The sequence below is a fragment of the Microtus oregoni genome, unplaced genomic scaffold (assembly GCF_018167655.1).
Source record: "Microtus oregoni isolate MIOR12 unplaced genomic scaffold, Mior012 000008F_ref0000371, whole genome shotgun sequence".
Taxonomy (NCBI): domain Eukaryota; kingdom Metazoa; phylum Chordata; class Mammalia; order Rodentia; family Cricetidae; genus Microtus; species Microtus oregoni.
In genome coordinates this window covers 2,232,643-2,259,835 of record NW_024543067.1, presented here as the reverse complement: position 1 = coordinate 2,259,835, position 27,193 = coordinate 2,232,643, and the positions used below count along the sequence as shown (strand labels likewise).

The 27,193-nt window shown below is 39.3% G+C and overlaps 1 protein-coding gene across 2 annotated transcripts in view; it reads right to left on the bottom strand.

Annotated features, from left to right (window-relative positions):
• Window positions 1-14,932: 14,932 nt before the first annotated feature.
• Smc2 (structural maintenance of chromosomes 2) overlaps window positions 14,933-27,193 on the bottom strand; it is a 43,533-nt gene continuing 31,272 nt past the window's right edge. For both annotated transcript variants that reach the window (XM_041657452.1, XM_041657453.1), the window contains exons 21-25: window positions 26,658-26,858; window positions 25,122-25,238; window positions 21,268-21,428; window positions 18,912-19,059; window positions 14,933-16,673 (exon numbers count right to left, since the gene is read on the bottom strand). In XM_041657452.1, coding sequence (XP_041513386.1) covers window positions 16,515-16,673; window positions 18,912-19,059; window positions 21,268-21,428; window positions 25,122-25,238; window positions 26,658-26,858 — 786 coding nt within the window. In that variant the 3' untranslated portion in view covers window positions 14,933-16,514. The remainder of the gene's footprint in view (window positions 16,674-18,911; window positions 19,060-21,267; window positions 21,429-25,121; window positions 25,239-26,657; window positions 26,859-27,193) is intronic.

The following is a 27,193-nucleotide window of genomic DNA, read 5'->3' as shown; positions in this document are numbered from 1 at the left end:
AAATGAGAACTGGACTGTGAAGGGTGCATTCTTTGAGGGAATCATTGGGTAGGGACTTAACATTGGGCTAAAATAAGTATTAGAAACAGATCAAAAAGAAACTTAGAGTAAACATTGCTGAACAAAATGTTTGGCCTGGCCCTCACAGACATGGACTCCTGCCTTTAGTTGCTTGTAACTCTGCAAAGGGCTCCTTTGTATTTGTTTTTCTTTCAATAATTTTGTCTTGAGCCATCTTGTTTTCTGTGTTATTCCCCCTTTCCCAATTTATAGCAAAAGTGCTTGAATCAATCATATTGGTAGCATGTGAATACGTATTTGTGCTTTCCTAAAGCAGGGGCTCTCAATCTTCCTAATAGTGCACCCCTTTAATATAGTTCCTCGTGGGATGGTGATTCCCCAACCATAAAATTACATTTGTTGATACTTCATAACTGTGATTTTGCTACTGTAATATAAACATCTGTGCTTTCTGGTGGCCCTAGGTAACACCTCTGAAAGGGTCATTTGACCTCCAATGGGGTCAAGACCCACAAGTTGAGAGCAGAGGTAGAAAGTGGTGGGAGGCTGGAACAGCGGCTGAGAGTTTGAATCTTGAACCACAAGCAGGAGGCAGAGGCTACACTAGGTCTGCCAAGAGGCTGCTGAAGTCTCAAGCCTCCCCTCAGGTGCCACAACCCCTCCAACAAGGTCATACCACCAAATCCTTCCAAACAGTTCCATCAACTGGGACCCGAGTATTCAAGCATGAGTTTATAGAAGCCATTCCCATTCAAACCACAATGTACCTTAACATAACAGACATTTCTAAGTACAAACCTAACTGCTTACTGGGAGAAAGATGAGAAAACTCACATCAGAGACAAAAACCAGTAAAGAACTCTTTCTGGAATTTCCTTTTTGTTATTTGTCCATGAAATGTTATTCGTTCATGCCTACTATTATCAGCTTATGTACTTCATATTTGCACTCTATAAATAAAAGAGAAAGCTATTCTTCTCCAGAGACAAATTTCCAACATCTTATGGGCATATGATTGTGTGGGAAGCCATCGTGTAAAACAAGGACCCGGGGCTGAGAATATAGCTCAGTCACCGGAGTGCTTGCCAGCATGGAAAGAGCCCTGGGATCAATCCTCACAACCACAAAAAGTAGATATGATGGCATGTGCCTGTAACCCCAGCACTGGGAAAACCAAGACAGAAGGATCAGGAGCTCAAGGTCATCCAAACAAGTTCAAGGACATCCTTGGTTGCAAGACTGCCAAGTAAGCTCAAGGACAGACTGGGCTACAACAGACCTCTTCTCAGTGTAAATAAACAAATGTATGAATAAGTAGAAATAAAGCAGTCACCTGTGTTACACTGGAGGCCTTGGCCCCTTCAGTAGAGGGGACAATGTATCATTTCTTCTGCTGTGAGGCAGTTCAGTACCCAAACATCAGTTAGAATTTGAAGAGAGACTGATCCTTTTGCATGAATTTACTTTTGAAAAACTTTCTGTTTAGCTTCACTTTAAGATACTTCGTGATTCCCCAAATCACACCGTGAATATAGCCCATACTGTTGTCAAATGCTGAGAGAAGTTCTTACACTTTCACAAGCTTGATAGAACTGGTTTGAATAGCAATAAAACTGTCCTCACCCAAGGCATTGGCATACAGGCTGCCGGGAAGTCAGGACGGTGCCACCTCACGTGATTTCACTCCACAGAATCCATTCCCTGTACCCCAGTTGATGGTGCACAGCAATGGACTCTGGCTGGGCGGCTCAACACCTGTGTGACTGTTGCAGCCGAGACTGCAGGACTTTAAAGACAGATACCATTCTGTCATTCTCTGTCTCCCACAGTCCTCCGTAGAGGAGGTCAGCAGGGAGCTTTGTGCTCGTGCGATGTGAATATCTTCTGAGTGTGCCAAGGAATTAGAAAGTTGAAGTCATAGTAATTATCACTTAAACAACCCCAGTGTGCTCAACCATATATCTTTATCGACATTTTAGCTTAACAAAAAATCAAAGCCAATACCCACTCTGATTATTTGCCAGTCTTTTCTTCCTTCTGCTCTACTTCCTTCCTTTTTTAAATTTTTTTAAATTAATTATTTATTAAAGATTTCTGCCTTCTCCCCGCCACTGCCTCCCATTTCCCTCCCCCTCCCCCGGTCAAGTCCCCATCCCTCGTCAGCCCAAAGAGCAATCAGGGTTCCCTGTCCTGTGGGAAGTCCAAGAACCACCCATCTCCATCCAGGTCTAGTAAGGTGAGCATCCAAACTGCCTAGGCTCCCACAAAGCCAGTACGTGCAGTAGGATCAAAAACCCATTGCCATTGTTCTTGAGTTCTCTGTACTCCTCATTGTCCACTATATTCAGCGAGTCCGGTTTTATCCCATGCTTTTTCAGACCCGGGCCAGCTGGCCTTGGTGAGTTCCCAATAGAACATCCCCAATGTCTCAGTGTGTGGGTGTACCCCTCGCGGTCCTGACATGGGATGTTCTCACTCATATTTGGTTTCTAGCCATAAATAAAGGACATTGAGCCTATAATTCGTGATCGTAGAGAAGCTAAATAAGAAGGTGAACCCAAAGAAAAACATATAGGCATCCTCCTAAATATTAACCTTCATCAGGCGATGAAAGGAGATTGAGACAGAGACCCACATTGGAGCACTGGACTGAAATCTCAAGTTCCAAATCAGGAGCAGATGGAGAGAGAGCACGAGCAAGGAACTCAGGACTGGGAGGGGTACTTCCTTCCTTTTTATTTCATCTTCTTGTCTTGGTAGTGGCACTCATGCAGACAACAACAGAGTACCTTCCCCTTTTAAAATGTAATAATTCCTTGTGAGAACAAACCATGCTCAAGGATCCACTCAAGTTCAGGACTGTTAGGTTAGATCTGAAGTGGCCTCTGGAACAATCATTGTTGGTGACAGTGTCCTAAGCAGAAGGACTCTGAGAGGTGTACAGGAGTGTTGCTACTGGAAGTACTGAGAGTTGTTATAGAAAAGGAGCCCAAATTTAGCATTCTTCAGGAATCCTTTCAAATGCCTTTCTGATTTACCAGGAAGCTCCCTTAACTACCACAAAGGTCAACACCTCAGGCAAAGGCATCTTGTCGCCAGTTTATCTGAACAGTTGGTATAAGCTCAGAGACTCCACCCGCCCTGTCTTATAAAACCTACCTGCTTTCTTCCATTTTGTTTCTCTCAGTCCCCAAGACATAGCTTTGGCAGTTTATCCCGATAGACCTTCCTTTCTACCCATGGAGTGCTCAGGCTTGGTGGTTCCACCACACCGTCATTTTCGAGAACCCCTTTTTAGTTCATTCCATATTACAAAAATTCTCTAATAGAAAAGTCTAGGCCCCAGAACCTTTGAGATTCCATTTCGCTATTACAATTTTAAAATAATATTTTATGTGGTATATAACCAGAACCTTAAACGTTGGCAAGGTGTGCAGTTCAGGGACATGACAGAGCTGTGGGAAATATTTTGTACTATGGTAGTTCACCTGAGCACTCACTGGAGGGATGGCCTAGACACACATAGCTCTTGTGTAGAGTTTGATACTAGTAGATTACTGTGAGATTGGAGAACTCTACAAAATGTAAAGAAACTCCTCACAACGCAAAAGGGATTAGCTTCGTTAAAACTCCAAGTTTCTCCTGCAGGTTAATTTCTTCTCTCCCCGTCACACCGGGCATAGTTTCAAGCTGTCTTATGTAGAAAAGTAAAAGAAACTCAAAGTTGTTTCTTGGTCCATGTTTTCTATATGGTGACTACATTCCAAGTCATCTTTCTTTGAGGTCTACTACCCTCCTGGGTTATCTAAACATGGCAGTTTCCTTTCATTCATGCCACTTGGTGTTATTTACTTTCTCTTCATTATGAGTGTCTTAGTTAGGGTTCCTATTCCTGTGAAGAGATACCATGACCATGGCAGCTCTTATAAAGAAAACATTTAATTGGGGCTGGCTTACAGTTCAGAGGTTCAGTGCATTATCATCGTGTTGAGGAGCATGGTGATGTGTGGGCAGACATGGTGCTGGAAAGGTAGCTGAGAGTCCTACACCTTGAAGGCAACAGGACTGTGTGTCACATCGAGTGGAGCTTGAGACCTCAAAACCTGCCCCCAAAGTGACACACTTTCTCCAACAAGGCCACACTTACTTCAGTAAGGTCTTGGGGCCCATTGCCTGCTGCAGTCACTTCGGGAATGGCACCATTTTATTTCTACCACAGCAGCACCCTCAAAAAAATTAAAATAATTTATACCCCTTTTTTCTGTGTTTAGACATAATCTGATTTGAGACTAGATCTTGTCTAAAAGCAAAAGACAGAACTGATTGTCTGTTCTTTCTTCAACTACTTCTTTTGTTGTTTGGTTTTGTTTGCTTCTTGTTGAGGCGCGTGGCTTTCTTATGTGTTTTCAACATTAATTACATTTTCTACGTGGCTTGCGAGCAATTCTTCCTTTTTATGGGATACTTTGCCTCGCGTTGCTTTCTTTGTGGTGTGAAAGAAAGCTTTGTGGTTTTAGGTAGTTCTCACTCATTTATGGTTATTACACTGCTTGTGCTTTTGGAAACACACGTAATGAAAAGTCACTGGCGAGGTCAATGTGAAGGACCTCCCCCACATGTTTTCTTCAAGGAAATGTATGGTTCTCAGTGTTCCATTTTTGTTAGGGCTTAAATCCTACACAAATGGCTAACTGAAATGCTCGCTAGTATATCCAAGCCAAGCTGGTTGCCAGGTTCTCCTTGCACCCCTCAGTCCTGCCTGTGCCCTCCTGTCTGGCAGAGCCTAACCTCTATCTTAAAATTTTCCAGCCTATGGGCTGGGTTGCTCTTCCCCAAGCTGTTCTTCCCTAAATAATCCAGCCATTCTGGTACCTGACTTTTTGCTCTACCCTTTACTCTCTTGGTCAGTGTAGGATCCAGCCATGACAAGCTCAATAGAGGCTCGAATCTCAGGAGTTTACCCCAAGACAATACCTGGTTTCAAGACCACAAATTGAGACTAATCAGGCACTACTCTAAGTAAGAGACCATTCAAAGGAAATTCCTAACATTCCAACCATTGTAGACAGCACCACCTGCCAGCACACTCCCATCATTTTTCACCAGGACACCTAGACAAATGTCAGTCAGTCAGGGGTCCTGACCCTTAGAAATCTCTCACTACTATCTTTGCTATTATAAAAACCCAACCCCAACTGAACTCCGGTCTGTCTGATCACACCAATATGTTGGACACAGGGAAAGTTTGAGTTCACAAACTTGTGTAAGAATAAAGGCTCTTTGCTTTTAGATACAGGACTTGGTCTCCTATTTGGTTTTTGGGAAACTCTGAGATCTGGTCATAACAGTCAGTCCCTTAGCCTAGGTTGCCCACCTTGGGTAGCAGCTCATCTCTCCTTTCCCCTCTCCTCATAGTCATGTTCACTGAGGACTCTCCCAGATGTTCCTGCCTCTGCTTATGCCTTTTCTTTTACCTCCAATAAACCCTCTTCTCCATCATACCTAGGAGCAGTCATGTCCTTTTTTATTTCTTTTTTTCCATTCAGTTTTAATCTCTAATCCATTTGTTTTGATTTTTGTGAATTGTGCTGGCTAGTTTTCATGTCAACTTGACACCGATGATAATTATTTGAGAGGAAGGAAACTCAGTTGAGAAAATGCCTTCAAAGATCAGACTGTAGGGCATTTTCTTAATTAGAGATTGATGGGAAAGGGACCAGCACATTGGGAATGGTACCACCCTTGTGTTATGATTGTTCGTCACTTTGGGAGACAAGCCGCGCCCACTCCCTCCCCCAGCCACTGAAAATGTCTGAGCCTGTCTATATTCCATAATGGGTGAGGGAGTGGTACACGAGACTCCTGGAGAAGTTATTGGTAGTTAACGGTTGCTGGGGGAGGGGGCATTTTCTTCAGTGGTAAAACACAATGAAATTGTCCATGGTCCAGGAAAGAACACCCACCCACTCATGCAAGCAACCTTAATTGCCGTTTTGTTTTGTTTCAACATGGGGTCTCACTATGTAGCCCAGGCTGGCCTTGAACTCACAGAGATCCACCTACCTCTACCTCCTAGGTGCTGGGATTAGAGTGTGCCACCACACCTGGCTAGGCAACCCTAATTAAACTCAAAAGATAACATTAAAACACAGCAAATTAATAATAGGAGTAGAAAATGGGAGGGGGACTTGTTGGGAAGAGGGGTTCAATAGGAGTGTAAGGGGGTAAGAGATACCAATGGGGATTTTAAAAAGACCAAACTATATCATATATAAGTGCCAAATTGTTAAACAATTATTTTTAAAGGGAAATTAGGGCATTAAACATTTAGATTTCCAAGTACCCATGTGAGAAAGACACAGCAAGAGGAGAGCCATCTGCAAGCCAGAGGAGCCTGAGAAGTAGCCAGCGTGGAAACTAGGAAATACATGTTGGTTAAACGAACAAACAAAATCTGCTGCCATGTGAACAACCAGTCCCTGCTGGAGTCCGCGATTAGCTATTCCATTTGCTGATCCATTCTTGCTCTTTTGTAAACTTATAAATCACCAGCTCCTGGTTTAGCTGGAAAATGCCTCAGTAGCAGCACAAATGGAGGACCACTGTTCTACAGATTAAAGTTCCTGGGAGTAACTACCGGCCAAAGGTGGTGGTAGCTGGCAGACAGTGAAAGGACTGGCCCATACCAAAATATAAATGCCTGAAAACTATTTCCTCAACCAGTAAATATCTCTGAAGTCATGCTTCAACTTCGGAGTTCTCCAGGGAATTGACAGTTAAACTGTAAGTAGGCTGGAGGCTAGGTCAGACCTACTTACAAAACTCATACTTAAATCCTCAGGGAAAGCACAGTGGACTTTGTAATCAAAAGACATGAGGATTAGAATCTAGTTTGGTAATTACTTTGTTCTTTTGAACAGAATTATTTAACCTCATAAAGCCTCAGCTTCATCACTCCTAAGTGGAATAATTACTAACTCCCAAAAATATCGTGAGGTTTAAATAAGAACAAAAATATTGGGAGGTTTAAATAAATCTGGAACACAATAGTTATTTGTTGAAACAAAAAAGAGACTAACAGAAAGTAACCAGCCCTGGAAAAATCTGCCAGCATGTCCAGTGAGTTTTTGGATGTCTTCTTTTACAATATGCTTTTTTTTTCCTGTTTCTTGTGACAGTTCTTTTATTGAGAGGGACATGCACTGGAAAATAATACTGTGATGGAAATGGAAAGACGCAGGTTTCCAGGCCAGCTGTGATACAGAATAACCCTGTCTGGTGTACCATGACCTTAACTGAAGAGCAGGACAGTTATGACCTTATATTTTCTATATTTTACACACCAACTTCATGATGAATCCGGCATGAACCACGAATAGCAGCCCTCCCCAAGACTGCCTTTGCAGTCTTTAAATATCCCAGCCTCGGTTAGCAGCAAGGATGTAATCAAGGCTCCAGCAGAGAACTCGGAAGGCTGGAGTGTAAATCTCGGCATAAACCGCTGTCCATAAAGCTACTGGCAAACAGATCTTTTTCTTCCTCAATTTCCATATCGTGCACTGGGTACTGAACTAATTGTGTCTGATTTACTAGATGTCTCCACTGACCTTCCAGCTCGCTGGCGAAGCTTTTACATTATCCTTGAAATCAGTAAACCTTGGGTCCCTCTGGTCCTCAATCTGGGCCTTGGGCATTATACAAGCATCATTCACCTTGATTATCTCAGTCAGTGACCTTTCTTTTGAACTCGCTAGAGCTTCTGGGATGTTTTCTTTTCAGGTTCCCAGATGAAAACTTTTTCACAATTGAGATCTCAATGCCTCAGATAAGAAACCATCTCAGGTGCTTTAGGCCTTTTTTTTTTCTCTCTCAAGAAGATATTACTTCAATAATATATTATTTTCTTCCAACAGAATTTCTCCTCTGAGACCTCTGTGTGTCTCTTGGTGCCTTTGAATAGAGTATTCTAAATTTAATACAAACGATCCACAGAAGTCTATGTGGCTTTGCAGATTATGTATATAAATTTACCTGGAACCTCTAAAGTTGATTAAATGTTTCTTTTTGGCTATGAGGCCACTACTTTAACTTGGTTTATTTCCTAACAGAAATGCTGTAATTTATTTATGAGGCCACATGGTCAGGAAGAAATAGGCTGTTATTTTGAGCTATGAGTTGAATGTTGGGGCTATGGGTTCTAGACAGTCCCCAGTGGAGAAAACCTGAGTGAATTCTGTCACAGCTGAAGGCTCCGCTGCCAGCAAGGCTTGCATCATGTGTATGTCAACAGGATAAAGTCCAAGATACAGGATTACTATGAAAGAACTGGCATCTACACACATCCTAAAGCATGGCTTACATGCTACACAAGCCAGTCTCTTCAGGCGCTATGTAGAAGCATGACCCCCAGACAATGCAACCAAATAGGTCCCTCCAAGAAGCTGAGAGTTTTGTAGGGAGTAGACAAACTTGGGACCATCGCAATGGGGAGGGAATGCGTTATGTCACGACATTATCTGTGTGTTGGTAAGTGATGCCCAGAGGACACAACACATAAAAGAATCTTTGACACCATGGAGATGATGTGATGTGCGCGTTCACAGCTAACAGCTCATGCCACCCCTCCGTGTGACCTCTGTGGCGCTGCCTATAGATCACACTGTCCAGCTCTTTCTGATCTAAACCAAGGCAAAGCGACCTGAACAGAATAAGCCTTCTCCGGAGGGGCTTACCTGAAGAGAAGTGGGTTCTAGGTTTAGTGTGAATATTCACCAGCAGAGTGGTCCAGGGCAACAACGTCCTTCAATTTTCTACCTCTTGATTTAGACTAGGCAGAAGAGACTAGGCCAAATAATAATAGATTAGACAAAATGACAATGAATGTCAATGTGATGATTAAATTGCATAGTATATGTAATGTGTATACAAAAATAAGTATGTTTTTTATGACAGCTCACGTGTCATGAGGAAAAAGATAGGGATGATACTAAATTTTGAAGAAGTACTTAGCAGTATGGTATAATGTAAGATCTCAGTATTTATTTCTTCCTTGTGATAACCTCATGCCAATTATTTACAGTGTATGCTGCTTACGGGTTTCCCCTCTAGAGTCCCAAAGAAAAGCACATTGCACCTTTTACTTACAGTTACCAAAATTCTCTCTTCACAAAGCAGCCTGTTGTGTCTGGGGTAAGTTGTAGGGAGACACGAAATTGAGATTTAGCATAGTTGGATTATTCATTTGTCACTAGTCTCTGGGAATTCATGAACATTTGGTTAGAGTCACTTTTCTCTGATATTCAAAGAGCATTATTTGCACCGTTTCTCAATCTTGACTCCACTGCAATTATAGTGAGTAGCTACCGCCTGAGAACCCTCACCAAGGGTGGGTGTACTATCTCATTTAATCCTTGCAAGTCCATTAAGTGATTACTATCACCGCCCTCATTTACAGATAAGTGCAATGCGGCTAATAATAGTAGAAAGATAAATCTAGACATGTAGGTAACAGCCAGAGTTGGGATTTGGATTTCCGAGTCTCACGTCTTTGCTTACATCCATTACACTATTAAATCTCAGCGAAGATGGAAACTCCACCAAAGTGTATTCTCTTAGTGAGCTATAAAATAATAAAAATTGAGTACCTCAAATGTCAACCTGTTCATTAAGACACGAAGTACAAACAATATAAAAATGATAAATCACAGTTGACTTTTTACAACCTCGGTGTTCCCTGAGAAAACTAAACTCATCAATCTTCCTCCCAACTAATCTTTTCAACATTAATGATTTTCTAAAGTAAATTAGAAACTGGGAATTAATGAGTTTTTCTTCTTAATGACAGAAGCCTCATATCATTCCATTTTCCAAACCAAATTACCAGTTAAGTTATCAAAGAATATGTGGATCACAGTCCTCTGTGGGTCCTAGTTATAGACTTTAGTAATTAAAATTTCTCATCAAAGTGGACACGTTTCATTCTCAAGAAAAATCACGTGCTTTATTTTAGAGGCCTCATTTCCTGGGCAGTGTAATGATGTTTGTTCCTTGTCCTATGTTACATGATCCACAAAACACATGCTTTCAATATAAAATATGGTTTATATACATTTTTAAGTACACAACTATAATTTTCAATGAGCCATGTACAAGAGATGCATTGATTCACGCCATTGGTCTGACGTGCCAGTCAAAACTGGTAGTGTTTTCACCTTTTTGCTGTCCTTGAGGCTGGGCACAGAATGCCAAACCCCACACTGTCATTAGAGACGCCAATCAGAAGAGGAACCACTTACTTTTAACGGGAGAAATGAAAAGTGTAATCGTCCCAGATTTGTCAAATCATTTCACAAAGTAACAATGCCATTAATAAATCATGCCAGTCCTGGAAAGAGACCAGCATTCCCCACATCACATTTATGAGCTAGTCATTATATTGGAGAAAGGCAATTAAATCAAAAGGCTTGGATACTTTAAGTAGTCTTTGAGGGGATTAGATACTGTAGTATTATCTTTCTGGCTACTTTATGTGTTTTTTATTTTAAAATTATACCTTTTCTGGAAAGCCAATCCTAGAAGAGTAAAACACTTATAAGGTGTCCCTTGGATAAAGTGTTCTAGAAAGTTCATGGGAGAGGTGGAATAAGATGTTGAAGACACACCATGAGAGGAGTGGTTGAGCCAGCTCAAGGGCTCGCTCTGGATTGCTGGCTGGCTGTGGAGGTGTTCCCTTAGGAACAATCTCTATAAAAGAGATAAGGAAATAAGACTGAGTAGAGGAACAAGTCAAGCTGTGACGAAGGCCTGAAGAGTTCCAGCCTACTCTTTAGAACTGATTCTGAACTAGAAAAATCCAGTGCTGGAGAGTTGTACCAAGAATAGACTTTTCCCATTCTGCATGTGACCTGTCACTTTGAATGATGGAGTCCTTTGCCATACAGAAGCTTTTCAGTTTCCTGAGGTGCGCTTATTGTTTTTCTTACGGTCTGTGCTCACACTGTATAGTTCAGAAAGTTTTTTCTTCTGCCAATGAGTTCCATGCTAGACTCCACTCTCTCCTACGAGATTCAGTGTAGCTGAACTTATGTTGAAGTCTTAGATCCATTTGGACTTGAGTTTTGGGCAGAGTGATAAGTATAGATCTAAGTTGAACCAAATTCATAAATTGGAATTCTTGTACGTGCAGCCATCCAGTTTGACCAGCACCATTTGTTGAAGATGCCTTCTTTTATTCCATTGTTCATTTCTGGCTTCTTTATCAAAGATCAGGTGTCCATAGGTGGGTGAATTTATGCCTAGGTCTTCGACTTGATAACATTGATTAATGTGTCTGTTTTTGTGCCAATTCTACGCCCTTTTAGTACTGTAGCTTTATATAGCTGTAGATGGTGCTATCTCCACCCGTTCAGGAATGTTATATCTGTCCTGGGTTTTTTTATGTTTCCATATGAAGCTGAGAATTGTTCTTTCAAGATCTATAAAGAATTAAGTTAGTATTTATTTTATTTATTTTTGAGACAGGATTTCTCTGTGTAGCTTTGGAGTCTGTCCTGGAACTCACTTTGTAGACCAGACTGGCCTCAAATTTACAGAGATCCACCTGTCTTTGCCTTCGGAGTGCTGGGATTAAAGGTGTATGCCACCACTGCCTGGCTTGAGTTGGGATTTTGGTGGGGTGCACTGAATCTGTAGATTGCTTTTGGTGTGGTGGCCATTTTTACTATATTAACCCTACCAGTCCATGACATTAGAGATCTTCTCAGCTTCTGATATCTTCAATTTTTTTCTCCAACATCTGAAAATTTTTATTATACAAGTCTTTCACTTGCTTGGTTAGAGTTACTCCAAGATATTTAATGATTTTTGAAGCTATTGCTAAAGGTTTTGTTTCTCTTCTTTCTTTGTCTGTTTATTCTTTGCATATAAGGTGCTTTAGTTTGGATTTCTATTGCTGTGAAGAGACACCATGACTATGGCAACTCTTATAAATGAAAACATTTAATTGGGGTGGTTTGCTTACAGTTCAGAGGTTCAGGTCATTATTATTATGGTGGGGAACATGGTACCCTGCAGAATTAGCTGAATCCTACACCTTGCAGGCAAGTCGATCGAGACACTGGGCTGTACCCTAAGCATAGGAAACATCAAAACCTGCCCTCACAATGACACTTCCTTGAATAAGGCCATCTCCACTCCAACAAAGCCACACTCCCTATGAGATTATGGGGGTTAATTACATCTAAACTAACACAGAACGCCACTGATTTTTGTGTGCTTATTTTTTAATCCTAACTTTCGTGGAATTTCTAAGGCCATTTCCTTCTGTTGTCTTATTGCTGAAGTTAAGACTTCAGGTATTCTATTGGATATATATGGAGAGAGGAGACAATCTTGTCTCGTTCCTGATTTTAGTGGAATGATTTAGTTAATGTTGGCTATGGCTTGTCTCACTGCATCTCCCCAGAACTCTTATCTTGAAGGAGGGGGGGGGGGATAGTTGAATCTTGTGAAAGGTCCCTTGTGCATCTGAGGTGCTAATGTGTTTTTTGCTCTCTAGTTTCTCTATCTGAAGGATCTTATTTATCAATTTCTGTATGTTGAACCACTTCATCTCTGGGATGAAGCAAGTCTACTTGATCATAGGGGACGATCTTTTTGATGCCTTCTTTGATTAGGTTTGCAAATATTTTATCAAGAATTTTTGTATCTATGTTCATAAGGACAATTGGTCTGTAATTCTTTGTTGGGTCTTTATGTGGCTCAGGAGCTGGAGTAACCATGGTTTCATAAAAAGAACTAGACAGTGCTGTTTCATTTTTGTAGGATGATTTGAGGAGTATTGGGATTTACTCTTCTTTGAAAGTCTTGAAGAATTCTGTGCTAATACCATCCAGCCCTGGGCTTTTTCTGGTTGGGAGACTTTTAATTACTGCTTCTATTTTACTGGGGATTATAGGTCTGTTTAAAACTCTTATCTGATCCTGATTTAACTTTGATAAGTATGTGTTGCAAAAATTATCCGTGTCTTCTAGATTTCTGATGTTGTGGAGTAAAGGTTTTTGAAGTATGTCCCTGCTATTCTCTGGGTTTCTTCAGTATCTGTTATGCCCTCTTTCCATCTTTAATGTTGTTAGCCTGAGTATCTTCTTTCAGCCTTTTAATTTTGCTAAGGGTTTGTAAATCCTATTGACTTTCTCAAAGAAACAACTCGGTGTAACACTGATGGTTTGTATTGGGCTTTTTGTTTGTTTCTATTTTACTGATTGCAGCCCCGAGTGTGATTTCTTTCTTCACATTTGGTATTATTCTTTTTGTTCTAGAGTCTTTATGTGTGCTTTTAAGTTACTAATATAGGATCTCTCCAACTTTTTTTTTTTTAATGTAGAAACTGAGTATTAGGAACTTGCCTCTTAGAACTGCCTTGTGTCCCATTATTTGGCTATGTTGTGTTTTCATTTTCATTCAATACTAAAAAGTGTTTTTTTCCCCTTAATTTCTGTTTTGACCCATTTTTTTTTTAATTCACTAGAGTTGTTCAGTTTCCATGAGCTTGTAAGCTTTCTGTTGTTGATATCCAGCTTTAATCTGACGTGACCAGACAGAATGTAGGGTGTTATTTCCATTTTCTTACATCTGTTGAGAACTGCTTTGTGTCTGAATATGTGGTCAAACTTGAAAAATGTCCCATTAGGTGCCAAGGGGTGTATTCTTGTTAGGTCCATTGGATTTATGACATGAACACCAGCATCTCTCTATTCATCTTTGTCTTGGTGACCCTGTTTGTCAAAGTGGGGTATTGAAGTCTACTATGTATGCGTGAGGTTCTCTGTGTGATTTAAGATGTAGTAGTGCTCCTTTATGAACTTCAGTGCCCTGTGTTTGGTGCATAGATGTTAAAAACTGCAATACCCTCTAGGTGGAATTTTCCTGATGAATATGTAGTGTCTTTCCCTATCTCTTCTGATTAGTTTGGTTTGAAGTCTATTTTGTCAGATATTAAAATGGCTCATTCCATGCCTAGCCTACTCCTTACATCCCCTGCTGGGACCTGTGCACTCCTAGGGATGGCTCCCAGCAATCATGAGTTGATGATTCTGACAAAACAGAGCTGAAGATGGGCTTTGAGGCTATATGATTATTTTCTATTCATGGTTAGATGTTCCTCCTCTTCAAGGTCTGGTAACACACTACTATGCTTCAGAAGATGGTGAGGCTGTTGATGTAGATAGCATGGTCTTGACTTAGGGATCCCACTGGAGTTTACTGTAAATTCTACATGGTGCCCTTAACAATGGCACTTACACTATGGAGTCTCTGCCTTGCCATATGCTCTTAAGGAATAAAGCTGTTTTACTTTTTACTGAACCTTCTCTTGTTGTGTCCTGCTTGAAGCTACCCTGTCACGTGGTACACGGGCCAAACAGTATTCTCAGTTGTTCAATCTGCTAACTTCACAATTATAGGAGGCACTGTTTCCTCCTTGGCAATAGAAAGTATAAAATGTAGTAACTCTAGAACACTCATCAATATAAAGTTTGTCAGTATACTATAAAATTTTTCAAAATATATATATCCTTGGTTATGGAGTTTTATCACAGTATTAGAAAAACAAGTAAGGCACCTCCCAATCTGCTACACTTCTGGATTAGGCATGATCATCCTAAGTGTCCAGTGCTTCTAGAGTCAGCCATCCTCTAAGTGTTAATACTGTTCTGTGATTCCGCAGTCATACAATGCTGATAAAGATTACCTCATTGAGTTATGTGAGGCCTAAATAAGAAAATATATATAAATAAAAAGCGTCTGGCTTAAGTTATTAATGTTAACTCTCCGTCTTATGGATATATATATATATATATATATATTACCACAACTTCCTTACACTGAAAAAACATTACTACAAAAATTTAATGTCTTACAGAAATTTAATATATGCACAAGAATTTTCAAAGAGCAAAATTATACACAATACAAAAAAGCATACAAGGAAATAATTTATAGTCAGAGAAAGGAAAACACATAAAATGGTCAACCTTATAAGTCATTTTAAAAATGTTGGCTAAAACAGCAATTGAATGCTATTTTATAACTGCGTAATCTAAAATATTAACAGTTTGCATTGATTTGATTGTGATCAAATTAGAATACTGTATCACTGACACTGTGACTAGACACAACAGTTCTGACCAACAGTTTTTAATACCTTGGGGAAATGTCCATCATCTGTGATCAATACTGTCTGTAGGTCAGTATTTACAGCTTAGTTTCTTCTCTCCCAAAGTAGACAGAACAACTCCAGACGAAATCATTTCTAATATGTCCCATGGTACAAATTACCTAAGGGCATCACAGATATGTACGGCAAGTGAAGTTTGAGAAATGTCCAACTCAGGGTTTGTATAATGTATGAGAAAAAGTAGAACATCAAGCAACTAAGGCTTATATATCAGGAAGAACCAAAATATGTAAAATCAGATTAGATCACATCAGAGTTCTGAGGATTCCAAATATGGAGGTGTTGTTGATGTGGAATTGTGTCTATAGAGACTGCAGGTGAGGATCCCAGGTGAGTATTAGCTCCGCCTCCTGCTTTCCTAAAGGAGTCTCACCATTTGATCAGGACAGGCAGAAGGCACTAATTATATCAATCATCAAGCCTTTGGGCTATTTTGGTAGAAAAGACAGATTTATTTAGGTTTATCAGATTCTTACAAAATATATTTTCACTTAATCTGCTATGTCCTATATTCACCAAAAGGCTATTGATTAGATTATGAAAAATCTGATGAAAACCTTAAAAAAATATTAGAGGACTTCAGATAGAGTAATACCAAGGGAAACAAGTGTAAAACAGTGCAGTACATTTCTCCCCAAGCTTCTATTAAAATTCCCAAAGACCAATCAATTATCACACATATACAAACATGATAGCCCAACACCATTAAAGTGAAACATTTTCTCAATCTCCATTTCCCATCTGAGAATCTGGCATGGTATTCCCACAGGACTGGGCTCAGCTCAGTGCATCCATCATTGCTGTGTTCCCTTTGCTGGCTCAGAGACATGCTTTATAAATATTCTAGACTCAAATGATTTTATAAGCAAAAGAAAATTAATTAATATTGTCCTTAGAAATTAAACTAGTTAAATGCTGTCAGCTATAGTTTCCCTATAACTTCATCTGTTTCTTTATATTTTGGCTTTTGCATCAGAATTTAACAGCGAGGCATATCTCAGGTTCCTTATTACATAAAAAGATTTTTCTAAGTAAAAAAAAAGTTGATGATATTCATGTAATCACAGATACAATAATTGGATCATAATCACACTAGGCAAGAAAAGAGGAATCTACTCTTTTACAAGTGATAAAAAGAAGATTTAAGTAAAATACTGATGATGTTATTATATAAACAACTTAGACCCAAATTCTTGAGCATTAATGTGTAAAAGCAGGCCAAGGAAAGAAGTCTGTTCTCTGAACTTCCAGCACGTGTTCATTTGGGCTCTTTTCCTTTGGATTTTGCTTCCTTTGGAATCTTCCCATTTTGACTCTGAGTGAACCTAGCTACTGTAGAAACACCATCCACAAACTTGGTTTTGAAGAGGACGTTTGCATTGTTGAACATACCTTCTTTGAGGGACACCACAATGAACTTAAGGGAAGAGAAAGAAGCAAAAACATTAAGGAAGTTCACTCTCTTAAATAAGAGCATTTAAACAGAGACCACAAAAGTCAAAACAGAACATGGGGGGGGAGTCATAGGGGGATAGAAAGAACAGCAGGGGAAATGGTAAACTGTGAAACTGTGAGTGGTGAAAGGCTTTATTAGGGAGGGAGTTCCAACCAAGTTCAATATTGTGTACACACACACACACACACACACACACACAATGAAAATTTCCCATCTGGGCTGACAATACTCCCCTCTCCTAAGAGCTAATGACTAACACACTGATATTAGACACGTGGATATGAGATGCGTCATTTCGAGCTGTTAGTCAGGATTGTCCAAGAAACTCACAAAACATTACACAGGTTATTGCTGTTGCCTCTGGTGGAAGATACACTGCTGAGGACATCATACACTTTGGACAAAGGATCTAGAGGACACTCGCTGGTTCTGACCTGAAAACCTCTTCCCTGAAACTTAGCTTTCATGGTATCAGAAGGTGCCATGCAAGTTTCCATAGAAGAGAAGCAACCACCAGTCCTACCCAGGATGGCAATGATAACCCTGATGGTGCAACAGTGGCATGCACACCCTGGCAGTAATCAGTAACTTTCTGATTATCCTTAAGGAAAACCATGCCTGGGAGTGGAAACGTGGCCAACTACACAGGGCTGATGAGGTCATGGGTTTCTGAGGAGAACCGACAACTGCCATTTATTAAACTAGCCTAATTCCTAACTGATTTTAAATGTTTATCCTTATATCCACAGATGAGTGTACCTCTCAGCCCTCATCAAAGAAACTTCTTAGAAAACCACAACCGGTCAAAATGCAGAGAACAAGTGATCTTATGGTCCACAGTTCTGATGCATCTGTAACACAACTCCTGCGTCTAAGGTCAGGCAATCCTGAGGAATGGGAGTTACATGGGAGGGGAGGACGGAGTAAAAGGAAGGGAGAAAATGATAACTATATTTGAATTTAAAAAGAGAATTATATGGAAGCCACTGTGTTCTTTCCTTAAACACAACAACACCAAGAAAATGCACATTCTCAAATACCAACTGAAAACAGGTATGGCCCTATGTATCCAAATGAACAGTATTGTTCTTTTTATCTTAGAAGTTTCTTCATTTTACTTTCAGTGTTGATTATGTAAGGATATTAATTCCCAGTAGCTGACTTTTGTGAACAACATTCCCTATTTTATTATTAGCTCTAATCATTTAGTGAAATTATTTTTTAAAAGATTTATTTAAGCTGGGCAGTGGTGGCGCACACCTTTAATACTAGCACTCGGGAGGCAGAGGCAGGTGGATCTCTGTGAGTTTGAGGCCAGCCTGGTCTACAAGAGCTAGTTCCAGGACAGGCTTCAAAGCTACAGAGAAACCCTGTCTTGAAAAACAAAAACAAACAAACAAACAAACAACAAAAAAATTATTTATCATGTCATGTATAAAGCGTTTTGTCTGCACGCATGCTAGCAGGCCAGAAGAGGGCGCCAGATCTCATTACAGATGATTGTGAGTCACCATGTGGTTGCTGGGAATTGAACTCAGGTCTTCTAGAAGAGCAGCCAGTGCTGTGAACCATTGAGTGAAATATTTTTTTTTTTTTATGTGATGAGTTTAATAACACCAAAGAAGATTGCAAAATCTTGCAGTTCTACCCGAGTCCAAACACCACCTTCATATACTTAGGAAACAGCACCACTTAATTGTAGGTGCCCCAAACTGCCATAATAGATATTGAGTGACTATGAGGAGTCAAGACCCCAGACGTATACTACATGTAGGTTTATTCAGCCATGCTTGACAGCTATAGCTCCTTTAACAACAATACATTAAAAAAAAAAAGCTCCTTTTTAGCTTTAAGGAATTTCTATTTTAGCTCAGAGAAACCAAAGTTCCCCCACTATGTGCCACATATTTCTGATATCTTAAACATATTCTTGAAGCAGTTTTAGTTGATTGGCATCCTTGTGGCAAACAGCTACAGGAAACATTTATATCATCACTAAATCTATTCTAACTTGTGTTCTTCATCATGCTAAGTCAACAGTGTTAATGCCTGGTTCTTTCCTTCAAGGGAGACTGACCCTCTTTTTGATAATTTGCATGGTGAGCAAGGACTCACCTTTGAGTTATAGTCCAAACCAATTCCAAATATCTAACTTAACAGTGATGGCTTCGTAAAATAGTCATCTTCTCAGTGGCCTACCTGAGAATGTGTGAAGTGTGTCCGCAGCATCTGCCCAATGTTCTGCGTGTGAGAAAGATCCAAGGCTGCATCCACCTCATCCAAGATATAAATTGGAGCGGGTTTGAAGAGGAGCATGGACAATATTAGCGACAGAGCCACCAGAGACCTGAGAAAAGGTTGGAGGAAGTAAAGCCATAAACATTTACAGACACTCTACCAAAACACTAAAGCAATTTTGCAAGGTCCTTAATATGATAAACAGCACAGACTCATCTCAAAGTCATAGATTCTAGGTTCCAAAGCTCTCTTCACAAGCATACGATTTTCATGACACAATTTTAATATTCTCATTACACTTGGCATTTATACTGACTGAAGATCATGTTATTTTTAAAAACGAATTCATTATATGTATTGGGTTTTTGCCTGCATATATGTTTGTGCACTACATGCATATTTCGTATCCTCGCAGGCCAGAAGAGGGTGTCATAACTGGTGCAACTGGAGTCACAAATGGTTATGAGTTGTCACAAGGGTGCTGGCAACTAAACCCATGTCCACTAGAAGAGCAGCCAATGCTAACACCTATGAGCTATCTTTCCAGTCCTAGATCTTGTTCTTTTCTAACAAATGACATTTATCCCTACCTCAACTGTTTATTTAGAGCCTAGATAACAGGTTAAGAGAGTGGCTATATATTTATTAAGGAAGCAATGAAGACTTAGTGACCCCTTTAAAATTTTAATTATACATGTATTTACACAAATACACTTACAAACAAGCTGTATGTACAGATTATATTTCTACACAAAACATAACAAAGAGCTTCAAAGGAAAAACAACAGGTCTCAATTTTAAAAATAATTTTCTGAATTATAAAAGTCTTCTGGCTTTTGTCTGAAGTTTATTGGCTTCAATATGAATGTTCCTCTTAGATACAATTCTAGGTTGACCCATTTTCTTTTGGCACTTTTTAATGCTCTAACACTTCAAGCTGACAGTTTAGGATAAGAAGTCTAAAGTATCAAATCATCCTTACCTCCATGATATTTATTTTTCACTGGCTGTCTTTAAATTTTATAACTACAGGTTTGTATATCCTTTGCTATATCAATATATTAGGTGCTTATCTTACTAGCTCAAATGGTGGTCTTTACAGAATTCACGGTATCTGGGAGATCTGGGGTCATTATTTCTTTAAATATTTCTGTTTCCTGTTTTCCTCTATTTTTGGAATATTAATTTCATGTGTGTCAGGCAGCTTCCACAAAACATCAAGCTAACTTTGAGTTATTGCTGGTTTTTTTCCTCCTGAGTTAAGTAGATTTGACTGCTACATCAAGTTAACTCTTCATTTTATAGTATCTAATTCATTAATCTTGTGAAATATACATTTCAGTTATATTTTACCTCTACACGTTCACATAATTATTTTTTTTAACAGGTTTTATCTCTCTGTTATCTCTCTAATTGTGAAAACAGTTAATTTCACATCCACTTGAAGTCTCATATTTCTAGGTTTGTTTCTTTTAAAGAAACATTTTCTTTTCTAGGTCAACACACTGAGTTCTCTTTTGCAAATTTACTGATATTATCATTATTATTTTAAATATAGGCTTTTGTTGTGTAGCCCAGGTTGAGCTAGCTCACTGGTCCAGACCAAGAAGGTCTCACAATTTTGGCAATCTTTTTTTTCCTTTGCTTTTGGCATTCTCCAATACAGATGTGAGGATAATACCTGGTATCTTGTAATTCTTACTAAATGTTGGACATTAGGTTTAGAATTTCCTTTGCTACCTTTTTTAAAGAGCACTATTGTGTGTGTGAGTGATAAAATTGATGTCAGGGTCTACTATTCAGTTTTCTAGATTTGTCTAAAGCAGGGTTCACCTTAGGAACATGTGGACCCAATGCTTAGCTCTCTGTAGCTTCCTCAAACTAGAGTTCAGGAGTCTGGCATATACTGTTAAATGCTAGTTGGCTTCCCCTCCCTGATTCTGATGACAGCAACTGTCACTAGGGAGGAAGCTGGGTAAGCACAGGACAGGCATTTTCATTTTTCCTTTAGGGTGTTCAGATTCCTACATGACTTGCTTATTTTAAAATGTCTAACAAGTTGTTTCCCTATACTTATTGTTTATTATTTCAGTGCTAGGGAGCAAACTCAGAGCCCTGCATATGCTAGGCAGGTCCTCCAACACTAGCTCTAATTTAAACAAATGATAATACCAAATTTGTAGTTTTATATATTAGGCTTTTCCAGTTTTACAAAGACAGCCAATCAAATCAAAACTGAAACAGAATTAGAGTAAAGAAATGATGAATTATAATAAAATAACTATGAGAAATTATAAATTACAAAGGGATTACTTACCTCTGACCACCACTAAGCTCAGTTAGGTTTTCTTTCCATGTATTTCCTAAGGCAACCTTGAACTCCAGACCATCTAAAACTGTCTGCCCTTCTGGTGGTGCAAGCATAGCAGTGGCACCAGGCAAAAGGGTAGAAAAAATAGAGCCAAAGTCTTTGTTTACCTAGATTAAATAGATTAAAAAAGCCATATTAATTACATCTTCAGAACACTTTCCAATTGTTAGTACATATACATGCAACTCAGCAGGTCAACTGTGCTGTCAGAAAGAAAAGGTCTGGGGAAACCGTCCTGTCTGAATTGCTTTGCTGAAGGAGGTGACTACACAGATTTAGGCCCAAATTCATGGCATACTGGATGATTCAGTGCATGCACTTGCCATCTGTCTTACAAATATGACCAATAACTTTAGAGTTCGGAAGACAAATGTGAGAATACCACAGGAAACCAGTACTGCCCCTTATCAAATGCATGTCCTCCATGATTTCATAGACATGTTCTCTAGGGAAATCTTCCGATTCAGCAGTAGGCACCCAAAATACACAAGTAAATATACTTAGGAAATCTAGAGGCAAACAGTAGTCCTGGATATGGACCTAACCAAGTAACACATGTTACCTCAGCCAAAGAAGTACATATGGCAATATTAATAACTTCTACTGTATTAGGTTACTGTTGAAAACCGAGAAAATGAGGTATGATGACTCACATACTCAATAGCCAACAGACATCATTTGTGTCGCAAGAGTCTTGGGAATTAGAAAAGAGCAAAATCAATTTACAATATATTCTCAATTGTACTAAATTTGGGAACCACTGGGAGGTGTCTTCTAGGAACCATTATTAACTCTATGTGTACTATAAAAATACTTGGGTGTGAAGTTTTTGCATGCAAGGAGATTGACCTATAATTTTCTTTTTGTTTTCTTCAGCGTGTGTGTGTGTGTGTGTGTGTGTGTGTGTGTATGTGTGTGTTTCACAAGATTTGATATGGCCAATAGTGACTTGATAAAAATGGTTTGGTAGCATGCCATCCATTTTGATTTTATAGAATCATTTCAGAAGCACTGGTATTAGTTCTTTAAAGGCTTGGTGGGATCCAGCAGTGATTCTATCTAGGCATGGAATTGTTCTACAAATTATATAATTAACTGTTTCCCTATTATATAACTTGAAGATGCAGCTTAAGACTAGCAGTATTCCTGAATATGGACCTAACTAAAGAACTTATATTATCTCAGGCAAAAAGCTAAATATGCCAATATAAATAGCTTCTACCATAGTAGGTTATTATTGAACACCGAGAAAGAGAAGAATGATTGACTTGGATGCTGAATATTCAAAGCTGCACTGGTGAACCCTGGGAATTAGGAGAGCTCCAGAAACAGTCAACAACTATTGAGCATTCCTTCTCCAATTCTATTGCTTGCTAGATGTCTGGCTGTTAATCCCACTATGGTTGAATTTTGGTAGGTGTGGTGGTCTGAATGAGAACAGCCCCTACAGGTTCATACATTTGGTTCCCAGTTGGAACTATTTGGGAGGAATTAGGAGGTATGGTCTTGTTAAAGGAGGTATATCACAGGGGTAGGCTTTTAGGTTTCAAAAGCCCAGGCAGTGTCTCTGTCTCCTGCCTGCAGATCAGGATATAAGTTTTCAGCTACTTCTCCACTCCCACGCCTGCCTGTGCGCCACTATGCTTCCTATCACGGTGATCATGGACACTCAGAAACTGTGAGCCCCCAATTAAATACTTCCTTGGTCACGATGTTTCTTCATAACAGAACAGTAACTAAAACAGTAGGATGAGTTCGGAAGCTCACTTCTTTTACATTTTCTAATTTAGTAGAATATGATGATTTTTCTGAGTCACACTGGTATCTGTTTTGATGACTCTGTACCTCCCTGATTGTTATATTTTCCTTTTCATTTCTAACTAGTTCATTAATTTATGTCCTAACAATGACATTGCATCGTCTGATTTGGCCTTTGGCTTTCTCTTGTTTTTCTAAGGTCCCGAGCTGCATCAGTAAGTTACTTATACAATCACTCTGAGCTTTTCAAATGTAGGTTTACTTTTTTTTTTTAAGGTCAAAATTTCCATCATAGCACTGTTTTTATTATGTTTCTTATATTATTGTATGTTGTACCTCATTCAAATCTAGAGTTAATAAGTTTCTTTAGCTGGGTGACACATGTTTTCAATTCTAGCACTTGGGAGGCAGAGGCAAGTAGATCTCGAGGCCAGCCTGGTCTACTGAGCGAGTTTCAGAACAGTTAGGACTACACAAAGAAACCCTGCCTCAAAACCTAAAAGTTTAAGTTTTTCAATAACCCATTCCTGATTCAGTAGCTGGGTACTTAGTCTCTCCAAATTTGTATATATTCTTTAGTTTTTCTTGCTACTTCAATACTTTTATTTTATTGTCTATTCAGATAAAATACAAGAAATTATTTTTTGCTAAATATGGAATGACATTCAAACTCATGAAAACAAAAGAAAATAGGCAATCAAGACAAAGCTAGCCTGCAAAGCTTCCACCAGAAAAAAGAAGGACTTTCTGAGGTAAAACAAACTAAGGGGATTTATCACCACCCAACTGGTCCCACTTTAGAGTTCTACACTAGAAGAAATGCTGAATATAATCACATAAAACAAACACAAAAGTTTATAGCACAATAGAAAAGATACAAATAAGAGAATAAAATTCTACCAACACACACAAAAAAAATCACTAAACAACAAAGATGAACAAAGAAATAAAAAAGATATGAAACAGAAAAAATTAATGGAATGAGGTTGTACATCTTTACCATTAATATCTTTCAAGGCAAAGGGGTTAAATTTCTTTAAGAGTAAAGACTAAGTGATGGATAAAAACAAAAGCTAGATACAGCGATCCAATGCATGGAGCAAACTAAGTTTAAGAGCAATGTATGTGTGTACACACACACACACACACACACACACATACATACACACACACACACACACACACACAAAGACTGAAAATGAAAAGATACAGCATATAAGCAAAAATCTAAAGTGAGCAGCAGCAGCTATACTTAAATCAGATATTAACAGACATTAAATAAAAAACTATGAAGAGACCAAGATATTTAGAATATGACCTCAAAAACTAAATCTAAGAAGCAAGAGTTAAGAAAGAATCTGAAGAATTGGGGGAAACATCTATAAATTTACAAAGTGTTACTATATTGATATACACATAACTTAAACTTACGAACAAAACCTGATTTAAAAATGGATAAATGACCCAAAGAGAAATTTCTTCAAAATAGCTACACAAAAGGCCAACCAGGAAAGAAAAAATGTTCAACATCACTAATGTAAATCAAAACCACAATGACCGACTACCTCACTCAAGTTAAAATGATCAACATAAAAAAAGACCAGTTTCTTCCAGCAAAGAGTTTATTGGGGTATAGGAATATACTGAAATGGTAAGTGAAATACAAGATAGAGAAACTGTGTCCTTGGAAGGCCTTTGTTTCTAACTAGCTGTCAAGTGAGGAGTGCTGCTTTCAGGGTGAAGCAGCTGTGCTGGAGAGCACTGAGGTTTCCTTCCAATAGAAGAAAACACACTCACACAGAGGAAGGAGAATAAACAGTGCTTCCTTTGAAAGTAACAGTCATGATAGATGAGGATGTGACATAAACGTGCTTCTTTAAGTCTTGTGCGGTCAAGATAAAGGCACATTTGAGAAGTGGCGGAGGCTTTAACTCAGGTGTGAGCCCAGGCCTCACTCAAGTCACACTGAGCTGCTCTCAGTGTAAACCCGCTCATGTGATCCTCCATCCTTGACCTGGGATTACATTTTGGGAAACAAGTACCTTTTGCCAAGCAATATTTAGGGCCTGGTTTTTCTTCTGATCAAGATCTTCGATAGTGGCAAGGATTTTGGATTTGTCATTTTCTACAATTCTTTTCTTCTTCATCAAATCATTATACTGTAGGAGAAATGGGATAATTTATTTGTAAAATACAAAATTTCTTCCACATTCTGGGATGTAGTCAGCCAAAAAAAAATTCATTATTTTTAAACATAACACAACCCTATTTCCTAGAAAGATACAGTGTACCAGAACTATAATGCAAACCAAATGATGAGAAAAGTAAACATATTACCAATATATAGAAAAACCAACTACCAGAACCAAGAATTTTTAAGTCCTAAAAATATTTAGACTACACTAATAGTCCTTTTCTTCCCAGCGACCGAGAACAGCACATGAAAACTAGAAAACTAAAGTACAAGTGGTCAGTTTCAGCAGTACCATGAATAAACTTTTACTTCTTCACAGTGACATGCATGTCCTGTGTAACACAGTAACTGTCCTTTACCTCTCTGACTACAGATCAGAGTCTTCCTCGGGTTCTGCAGTTTTAGTCTCTTTCAGTCCTTTGAACATAAAAACCCATCCGTGTTCTATGTTTCCTGCACTGCTCTGCATTCCTGGAATGCGCTCTGATTTGAGTATCAGCCCCTCAGCTCAGCTCTCATCTTCTGCATCACAGCCTTCCTGCTGAGGGCTGCCGTGGGAAGCTGCGTGACTGACAGCACGGAACTCGCTAATGCCCTTCCCAACCCATTTCTCCTTAGTTCCACAGCTCAAGAGGGCTTGAGTCAGTTCTGCAGCCTTTACATTAATATCTTATTTATTCTGTAAGTTCAGTTCTTATATAAACAGACACAAAACATAAGGGGAGAGGTCAACTGTTCATCAATAGAGAACCTTGGTGGCTTCTTCAGGTTTTTTGTCAACCTGTCCAAGCTAGAATTATCTGGGAAGAGGAACTTGAATTGAAAAATTTCTTGAGCACCTTCTTCTATAGGGAAGTCTGTGAGGCACTTTGATTAACGATTAAGCAAGAAAGCCTACCCCACTGTGAGCAGTGGCCACCTTGGGCATATTGTCCTGGGTCATATAAGAAAGCAGGCTGAGCAAGTCAGTGAACAGCGCTTCTCTGGTCTCTGCCTCAGCTCTGCCTCCAGGTCCTTCAGCTGCTGCACTGGCTTTCCTCAGTGACAGACTACCCAGGGCGTGTGCTTAAGGCAAATAAACCCTGTCCTCTCCAAATGGCTTTTTGTCACAGAGTTTACCACAGCAGGAGTAACCCTAACGAGGACACCCTTTTTCTAATGCTTTAAACATTTTTCTTTCAACATTCTTTTTTAAAAAGGGTATTAGAGTTAACTTATCCTGATCTAATAAAAATAAACAAGCCCTACCACACTATGCATCTTAAACACAAGCACCTACTACATGAGGCCAAGGTCTGATCTAACAACAGCAGCTTAGAGGCCATCTTCCATCACAAACACTACGCCGTTTTATAGGGCTGAACAGTGATAGGAGCAGACTCACCCGCTCCTCGGCTTCTGTCAGGACATTCATAGCTCTCATATTGACATTTCTTCCTAGCTTCTCTTTTACTTCTTGTAACTTCTGAAGTCTCTGACCAGCTTCTTTCGGGTTGTTTGTATTGAAATCATAGGCACTGTTAGGTTGACCAAAGAGGTGCTTCTCAGCACGAATCCAGTCATAATCAGTCAACATTTTGGACACCTGGCCACATATGAAAAAGGAAAGAACTAAAATTGTATTCGAACCAAACATTTTCAAACCAGTTTCCTAAATGTTTACTACTTTAAAATCAAATATTTGGAAGGAAAAAGAAAGAAAAGAAAAAAAAGGAATCACAATGACATAGAAAAAGAAAGGCTAGGGTAGCTCATCTACAGCAATAAGGATGGGCCCTTGGCAGGGGATAGCAAACCCAAACACAGACTGCACACAGCAGGGTCTTCCCACCACCCAGCAGCATGATGAGTGAACGAGGAAGTTTACAAAGTTGAGAGTCCTTTGTTCCAAAATAGTTTGGTCCAGAAGTGCCTCTCACA